The 10,076-nt window shown below is 35.5% G+C and overlaps 1 protein-coding gene across 1 annotated transcript; it reads right to left on the bottom strand.

Annotated features, from left to right (window-relative positions):
- Positions 1-7,181: 7,181 nt before the first annotated feature.
- On the bottom strand, positions 7,182-9,813 carry LOC116020069 (trihelix transcription factor GT-2-like). Its single transcript, XM_031260532.1, has 2 exons — positions 9,407-9,813; positions 7,182-9,022 (listed from the first exon to the last, which is right to left on the bottom strand). The coding sequence occupies exons 1-2, from the start codon at positions 9,691-9,693 to the stop codon at positions 7,630-7,632; spliced, it is 1,680 nt and encodes a 559-aa protein (XP_031116392.1). The 5' UTR covers positions 9,694-9,813; the 3' UTR covers positions 7,182-7,629.
- Between the last annotated feature and the right edge of the window lie 263 nt (positions 9,814-10,076).

Below are 10,076 nucleotides of genomic sequence, written 5' to 3'. Positions count from 1 at the left end.
AGTCCACCTCTACTATTAGGTACTTCCTCTTGCCCAACCCCATGGATAGGGCTCCGACTAGGTTGACCCCCCACCTTGAGAATAGGATCACCGAGCTGATCGGGGTGTAGTTGGTGGCTGGCCGGGCCGGACCGACTTAGAACTGTTGACAGGTTGAGCAACTCCTTGCATAGTCAATGCACTCCTTAGCCATGTTGGGCCAGAAGTAACCTTGTAGGATTGCCCTCCTAGCCATGGTGTAGGCTCCTTGATGGGTTGAACAAGTACCCTCGTGGATCTTCTTTATGACTGACCTATCCTCGTCAAGGTACAAGCAGCACAACAAGGTGCCATTGTAGGACCTCTTGTAGAGTATGTCCCCGAGGAGTAGGTATATTGGGGTTTTTCTTTTTCACGAGGTTGGCTTCCACCTCGTTTTGGGGGGGGGGGGGTTGCCTATCTTCTTGTATTCCTTAAGGTGGTCTAGCCAGCAAGCAGGCCGTGCTTGCACGAGGAGAACTGTGTAGGCCTCCAAACTAGACTTCTTGAGGTCTTCCATCCTGGCTATCTCAGAGATGTGCTCGGGGGGGCTCCTTGGCTGAGCTTGGAGAGTGTGTCCGCATCTGCATTCTGCTCCCTCGATACATGTAGGATCTCGTAATGTATGAGCTGCTCCAGGAGCTGCAGCACCACGTCTTGGAACTTCCTCATCCTATCCTCGTTGGCCTTGAACTCACCTGTGACCTGCCCTACCACGAGCCTAGAGTCGCACCTTATCTTCAGCTTCTCAACCCTCATGTTCAATGCGAGCCAGAGTCCTCCAAGGAGAGCCTCGTATTCGACTTCATTATTTGACCATTTGAAGAGGAAGCGGAGCGCGTAGAAGGCTCGGAAGCCCTCGGGGGTTATAAGGACGACCCCTCTTCCACATCCTTTGGCACTCGAGGACCCGTCTATTGATAGGGTTCACCACTCTTCCTCCTCATTCTGGGCATCCTCCATGGCTTCCCGGGCAGTGCACTCTACTATGAAATCGGCGAGTGTTTGCCCCTTGATAGAAGGTCTTGGCTTGAACTAGATGTCATACTAGCTTAAGCGCATGGACCACCACACCAGCCTGATGGCCAACCCCGAGGCCCTCAGCACTGATTCTAGAGGCTGATTGGTCAAGACATGGATGGGGTGAACCTGAAAATAGTGGTTGAGTTTCTTGGTGGTCACTTCCACCGTGAATATGGCCTTCTTGGTGGGAGTTGGGCGCTCGCTTTATCTCGGACCAGCACGGAGCTTATCGCAGCACATATTATTTGCAAATTATCTCTTCAGGAGGAAAAATACTCAGTCAATCATTAACCATTTCAAATCATCTCAAAACATTTGTAATTCAACGATATCCATCAGGGAATTTTCCAAATAGATATTAGTTGCATATCTAGAATTGTTATTTACTGCCAATAATGTATGTAACGTAAATTTATGACATCTATTGTGAGAGAGCGTATTTGATCAAAACTAATTTTGGTCGTTGCGTGAACCCTTGGAGTACAAAACTCACTTTATATCACACATTCATACCACCTCATTATTCTTATTTCTCTTTTGTACAAACACTCATTTGTAACCAACATGGTTAACATTCAATGGTATATCTATTATAAAGATAATACATTTATTTAGCGAGTTAAGCTATGCCTTAATTGTGCATTTATATATATATATATATATATATATATATATATATATATATATATATATATATATATATATATATATATATATATATATATATATATATATATATATATATATATATATATATATATATATATATATATATATATATATATATATATATATATATATATATATATATATATATATATATATATATATATATATATATCAGTGATGGCGTTTCTAGTGCCTAACTCTGGATCCAAATTTCATAAACCGAGATCAATTTGTAAAGACAATTGTGATGTCGACAACTATAATATTTTTACATAAATTTCTCTCATTCTATAATAGTTCATGGAAATATTTAAGTCAACCATATTCTAGTCATTTCCCAATGATATTCAGATTTTGTCATTCTGCATCCCCAATTAATATTATGATTATGTGGTATGCCTATAAGTTTACTGGTATTTTAGTCTTCTAGACGGACGTCTTCAAGACATAATTCGTCAAGATATCTCAAGAGTGACAAAGTTTCTTTACTAGATCTAGTATTATGGTTATCATCTCTTACACTGATATGTCTCCTACAGTTCTGACGTCAAGGAGTATCAGTAGATATATTTGGTCCAAGTAGGGGAAGGTATATGGGACCTAGTTACTCTTTTATGATCAGTATGATCAATAGATGTATTTGGCAGATTATTTGCTAAAGTTACAAATTGATTATCTTTTGAATTTCTAGTTCAGTCTAACTAGTGCGTGAGTTTAAATAATGAAGATCTTTCCATTCCATGAAATTTCTTGACATTCTATTAAATTTGTGTTCATATCTCCCCCTAATACCGTGAACTGATTTTCATAAAGTATACAGTTAGTGTACATAATTATATATTAATCCCCAATCATGGGCTCTAGGTATTTAGGCAATAGACAGAGCTAATAACAAATATGTATGTATGTATGTATATATATATATATATACACACACACACATTGTGGTGACATATGAATATAGACTACATACAAATACAAAGATAATTGGCTTAAAATAGATTGATGGCTTGCTGAGAATGAACCCTAAATCCAAAGATAATTGGCTGATGAAATCAAGAAGAGAGGAAGAGAGCGATACCATTTATCGAAGACATAGAGCACTCGTGCTGTGAATTACAACGTATTTTGGTGTGAATATTGTGAAATTGTATAATCGTATACTCATAACAATATAGAGAAGAAGAGAGAAAAGAGTAAACTGAACTCCAAAATTCAAGAACCATTTCTATTAGATAACAATATAAATAAATAAATATATATATATATACACACACACAATAATGAGATAACTGTATCCAATCATGAAAGAGAAAAACTAGGATAAATATCCACAAATAAATGTATTTACAACGACCATACTTTAAAAGATTAAAAGGTTTTATTTGAAATTGTTGAAAATTTTAATTTTCTCTATTACTCAAGCAGAGTTAAATTGTGAAAGTTACAATAAAATTAAACTCCCTCTAGCCTATTTTACATGTCCTGTTTATAATTTATTGGTCAAACTAAATCTTTCTACATTGCTTATTTTCTTTAGTAATTTTTAATTATTTTTAAATTTGATTTTTTGTGTTTAATAGTACTTTTAATTAGTTTCTAAATATATAAATTTTATATATACTAATACTAAACTTAATATTATGAAAATTGAATTAGAAATAACTTTAGTCAAACTTCGTTAACCGAACTAGTCAAACAAAATAGAATGGAGCTGAGGGAGTAATTAAGAGTACATTTGTAAACTCGGATAATGAATGTTGGAAGTCTTTTCTTTTCTTTTCTTTTTTCTTTTTTGGATTTTTCAATATTTTGTTATTAACGAAAATGAAGTCAACGAAAAATAAACATTTTGATTAAAATTTAAAACACATTTTGATTGACATAAAATATCTTCTAACATTTTGAGTTTATTACCGAAATAGTCCCTCGACTATTACGAAATTACCAATTTGGTCCTCGACAATTTTGTGTGCCCAATTAAGTCCTTCGACTTTGAAAATTTTAACCAATTTGGTCCTCCGTTTATTTTGCCGTTAAATTGGGACCAAATTGGTAATTTTGCTATAGTCAAGGGACCAAATTGGTAACTAAATTTTCACTGAAATGGTCCCATGATTATAGCAAAATTACCAATTTGGTCCCTTGACTATAGCAAAATTACCAATTTGATCCCGGTTTTAACGGATGTTTAACGGCAAAAATAACGGAGGACCAAATTGGTTAAAATTTTCAAAGTCGAGGGACTTAATTAGGCACAAAAAATTTTCGAGGACCAAATTGGTAATTTCGCAATAGTTGAGAGACCATTTCGGTAATAAACTCTAACATTTTTTACTTGAAGACATTTTTCATATTCCTAACTCAAGCTTCGTTCTCTCCCACCTTGAGTAGTGTCAAATAGGTAGATTGGTGTGGCATAACTATCCAATTATTGTTTGAACTAGACTAGGAGAGTTTGATTAAAATATGAATTTGGTCGGGTGGCACAAAAATAAAAAAAAATAAATAAAAATAAAAAAAAATCTTGACTCGACCCATAGCACTAAAATAATTCAAAAAAACATTAAGTTACGTGTATTTTTTTACTTCAATTTCTATAGTTTAGAATTATTATACTTATCAATTATGCATTTATTTTATTACAATAAATTATACATTAAAAATGATTTATTTACATTTTTTATTATAATTATTATTAATCTTTATAATTATTATTATAATTTTTAATTTATTTTGATATATATATAATAATTATTATCATATTAAAATAATTAACATTTAAAAACTTGTAATATAGTTATGCCCATGTTTAAAAAAAATGAATTAAATATAAAAATAAAAATTTTTAACTTCTACATAAACAGAAAATGACTTTTTTTACTTTCAAACAAATACCAGTAATGGATAATGCTTTCTAAAAAATAAATCATTTTCTAAAAGATATTTTCGTATTTCAAAATGGGCCCTAAATGCTATTTTTTTTAAAGAAAAATATATATTACAATAATATAAGGCAGGGGTGTAAATGAGTTGAGCGGCTCGCGAGGCGCTCGGTCAAAGCTCGGCTCGAGCTTGAGCGACTCGTTTAATAATCGAGCCGAGCTCGAGTTCTAATGTCTTAGGCTCGTGTCTCGTCGAGCTGCTCGCGGGCCATATGTGTGTGTGTGTAATATACATATAATATTATAGCTATTTTTAATTGAAACATGAATTTAAAATCAAACAGGTTAAATTCGAGCTCAAAATCAAAATCGAACTCGAGTTCGAGCCTGAACTCGAACTTGAATAAATCAGGAATAAAATGTTTGGTACTTATAAGGGAAAGCGTAATACTTTTGAGAACAAATGTAATACTTTTATATTTTGATGTAAAAGTATTACGCTTTTCATCAAAAGTATTATATTTTTCCTGATAAGTAATGTTACACTTATAAAGGAAACTGTAATATTTTTACATCAAAATATAAAAGTATTACATTTTTCTTCAAAAGTATTACATTTTCTGTATATAAGTAATAAACATTTTATACTTGATTTAGTATTACATTTGCTAGTTTAAGTATTACATTTCATCTTGACTCGACCCGTCTCATGGACAAGGATCCGTGAGACGGTCTCACACAAGTTTTGCCTAAATAAAACGGGTGCATTTATTATTTAAACTTTTTATTTTTCTAAAAAATATTTAAAAAAAATTAAAAATGTGTTCAAATGGAGAACGAAAAGAAATAAGTGGAGATAGAAAACATTTTCAAATATCCCATTTGTAAAAGGCGAATTAATAGATCCCATCTGCCTTTTTATTTCAATCATCATTTAAAAAAAAAAATCAAGTGGAACCCACTGTCTTTGGAAAAACCAAAATATAATGAAGAATGGAAAAAAAATGATTAAAAAAAAAGAATTTTTAAAACTAAAAGTTCTGATGAGGTGAAGTTTATAACTTTATATAGACGTTTAATTTGATCATATGCTTATGCAGATCAGACTCTTTCCATTTGAGTGAATACTTTTTTATCCTAATATTCTTAACATCAATTTTGATATTTTAATAGTCAATTTAAATATTATGATTTGTCAAAATTTATCATTACATATTAAAAATAATAATTAAATGTTAACTTTTACACATAATTGCAGGAGGTGCTAGTCGGACGGTAGATTGGAAAATTGTTTTTGGGACAAGAAGCTAGAGTAATTAATGTGGCTGATTCCGAGAAAGGCAATTTCTTTTTATTGTTTTCAGTTTCACCACTATTCCTAGGACAGCACAACATTGTGAATTTGTGACAGAAATTTTCACATCAATAATGTTTCACAAACAAATGCATGTGCGGCACAAAGTCTAGATTTCTTTTTCTTTTTCTTTTTGTCTCTAAAAAAAAGATTTATTTTCTATTATTACTGCACCACATGTCTCACACTTTTTATATTGATATAGATGGAGAAAACTTTTATTTTATGATGGCTTAAATTTTTCTGTTGCCTTCTACAGTAATATACTAAATAAATTATATATAGTCATTAATAATAATGTTTTGTTTTTCTTCACCTAAACATTTCAATCTCTACATATTTTATGCATATTATTATTTTTTTCTTTTGGACAATAATTAAAAGTTGGTTCACACAACAACAGCCTTCTAGCTAGTCCCTAGCTAGCCTGTATGAGGAATCAAATTCCATCACCCTTGCCAACTAAGATCTAGCTGGCAATTATTTCCTAGAATGAGACAGGTAGGTTTTGTTTTGTTTAGTCGTGAAAAATTATTCAATTTAGGATCCTAATATACTATTACTTTCAATAGGAATTGAATACTCCCTCAGTCCCATTTTACCTGTCCGGTTTACTATTCATTGGTCAAACCAACTCTTTCTTTATTGTTTATTTTCTTTAGTAATTTTTAATTATTTTTAAATTTGATTTTTTGTGTTTAATAGTACTTTTAATGTAGTTTCTAAATATATAAATTTTATATACTAATACTAAATTTAATATTATGAAAAATTAAATTAAAAATAATTTCAGTCAAGCCTCGTTAACCGAATCAGACAAACAAAATGGGACGGAGGTAATACTATTTTTTTTTTTATACATTAGACTAATTCTTATTAAATTCCAAGAACTCCACAATTTCTTGTGACAAATTTCATCTCTGCGGCTCTGCGATCAGTTGAACTACCCATGCGGGCTAACTCTAGAATCTCTGTCGTCTGTGGGTGCTAGAGGAGATAAGTCGTTAGTCACCAAATCAGTCCTCGAACCCATGAATAATATTTCAATCAAAATTTTTTTATATTTTTCTTAACATTCGAGGGCTTAATTACAATTTCAAATTTTTACAGAATAAGATTGTAGATAATTTCTTAAAAAAAAATATTGTACATAATTGATAAGAATGTGACGTAATAATGAGTATATAAGTCATTTTGAATAAGGAACTAAGTACAAAAGGGAATTATAAAAATAAGGAAAATAAACAGATAAAACAAACCATTGAATAACCAATTACCACATTTACAACCTTGAAACAGAAAGAAGAAGAACAAAAATAGGGTACAAATTAAGATTGTTCTCTCTTTTTTTTTTTTTCTTTTTTTTTTTTGTTCTTTGAACTCTCTAAACTCTCTTTTCTTTTTTAATTTGTTTCCCCTATTATTGAGAAATAATAAAAAATTTATGAAATTGGAAATTAAGTTACACCAAAACTAATCGCTAGTTAAATATAATATACTTAATTATGAAAAAAAAAAGGGAAAATGAAAATGTATTTTGTTTTTGAGTTTTTCACCTTACTCACTGAAACCCAATCTGGAATTCTTGAACTCTGACCCACTTCTGACATCCTTCTGCAAAATCTGTTAGACCCACTCGCTATTCCCGACGCCATTTGCCTTCAAAACGTGATTTAGATCTCACTTTCTCTCTTCTTCTTCTTCATGTGAATGGGTTGCTTGTTGAGCTAAACTGTACTGCATGTTCGCGGCAATCTCGTAGCCTCCGGCGTCGTCTTCGTCGTCGTCGTAGTCGCCGTCATCGTCGACGTTGTTGTCGTCGCCGTTTGCGAGTTCGGGCCGGGCCGTGTTTGGGTTGCTTTCGGGCTTAATCTCGAGTTTGGCCTTTTTAGTAGTGTATAGAGCTTCGAGCTGGTGGAAATACGGGCAGGTTTTGGAGTCTTCGGGCCGTTTCTTGTTGCTCTCCTTTACTTTCTTGAAGTATTTGTTGATATTCTCCCATTTCTCTTTGCACCGTTTCGGGTTTCGGTTGTAGCCGAGCCGCCGCATTGCGGCGGATATCTCCTCCCAGAGCGGCCCTTTCGGGCCGTTCTCTTGGTACTTCATGTCCATGCTTGTCCGGAGGTCTATCAGCGCTTGCACTTCGGGTTTCGGCCACCGGGAGGAGCTAGGCGGCGGCGGAGGAGTGAAATTCTCGCCGGCGGCGGTTTTTTCCGGTGTCGGTGTTTGGATTGAGAATGGCATTGATGCCGGTGGCGCCACGGATATCGGCGACGGTTCTTGGGGTTGCGGGAGTGGCGGCGGTGGGGCTAACGGCGGCGTGGATAGGGTTTCCGGTATTTGGACTTGGATTTGGATTATTGGATCTGAGTTGTTGGTTATTGAGGGGATTTGTAGTACGTTGTTGTTTTGATCGGAGAGTTTTTGCAGGAGATTAATCACGGCGGCGTCTTTGGCGGCAGCCATTGATCGTTCTTGGAGGAGAATATCGCGCTCGCGCTTAATCCTGGCCGTCTCTTGAGCTCTCCAGGCGTCCTCTCTGACCGTCCGATCTCGCTCGCGTTTCTCCAGCGCTTCTAGAAACTTCCTCTGCATCTCCTCCTGCTTCACGATCACGTCCCCCATCACCCTCTCGAAAAACTCCTTCCACTTCCGCTTCTTCCGGTGCCGCCGCTGGATATCCTCGTCGGACGACGTCGACGACGACGTCGAATACGACAATGCGTTCCCGGCCGGGAACGCCGCATTGTTCGCCGCCGGAATCGGCGCAAACGCCGCCCTCAACGGCGCCGGAAATGCGGGACTCGTGTTTTGCCCCGATGAAACAGTAAACTGATGAGGCATCGCCGCCGCGACCGGCCGCGAAGGATTCCCAGCCGGTGCCGTGACCACCATTGGCGGCGGGGCCGGTGTAGGAGTGTGGAAAGCCTCGAGCTGATCGAAGAAGCGATAAGTCTTGCCGTCGGATTTGGCGGTGCGGCCTTCTTTGGTCCGTTTGTGATACTTAAAAACGTTTTCGAACTTCTCTTTGCATTTCTTCGAGCTCCGATGATATCCCAGCTCCGCCATTTTCCTTGAATAAACATTAAACAAACACTTATCGTTTTGAATTGAATTGAATTGAATTCCATTAACTTTTTTTTCCCCTTCAAATTAAATCTCCACATGAAATAAACACTAACTAACATTAAACTCTCATTAATCACAACCGCAATAATTAAGAATTCATCATTAAATTTCTATCTAAATTCAGATTAATTACCTAATAATTATTAGGTTAAAGCAGCTGGTACATGTACTAGCAGACAAACATAAATAAAATCCAGAAAAAAGTCTGCTGAATTTTGTAAAATTTAAATTTTAAAAAATCAAATTTCATAACAATTCATTAGTTCAACTGGATCTTATTGAGCAAAAGAAAATTGAGCTATGATTTCATTTCATTGTAGCTAGCTACCTGGAAACTTCTTCCCACAGTGGGCCTTTAAGGCTGGAGTCTCTGAAAACGGCATCCATATCAGACCTAATTTTGAGCAAAGCTAAAGTTTCTTGCCTCGGCCACCGATTTCCGCCGGAATTTCTCTCGCTTTCCTCGCCAAATATTCCACCGGGCACGGCCCCCGCTCCGCTGCTCCCACCGCTGTTACTTGCGGCGGCAGCGGTGGCGGAGCCGCTCTCCGCCGCAGCTTCGGTAGTTCCCCCGCCGCCGGAGCTGCTCATCATTTGGCCGGGGTCACCAAGCATAATTGAGGAAAGAAGAATGGAGAAGAAGAAGAAATTGAAGAATTTGAAGAACGAAGAAGAAGGAGAAGGAGAAGGAGGAGGCTTTCAGCCTGGGTTGGGAAAATAAAGTTTTATAATCACAAAAAGATGGTGAAAGATGAAGGCGTGGTGAATTTATTAATTTATTTCGGTGTGATCTGCCTGTTATCTTTCATAAATTAAATTAAATTAATTGAAATAATAAAAGAGTCGACATTTAACTTTTTTATTAATTTTTTTTTCTTTATAAAACTTTTCAGCTAGCTGTGGAATCTTTTGATTTCTAATTTTTCTATTTTTAGAAACTCATCTAGAATAATGATGCACATGAAATCAATAATTATATGCCAAATTTGCCACTTGTG

Source organism: Ipomoea triloba, chromosome 5 (genome assembly GCF_003576645.1).
Source record: "Ipomoea triloba cultivar NCNSP0323 chromosome 5, ASM357664v1".
Classification (NCBI taxonomy): Eukaryota; Viridiplantae; Streptophyta; class Magnoliopsida; order Solanales; family Convolvulaceae; genus Ipomoea; species Ipomoea triloba.
This window is presented reverse-complemented; position numbering and strand designations above follow the sequence as displayed.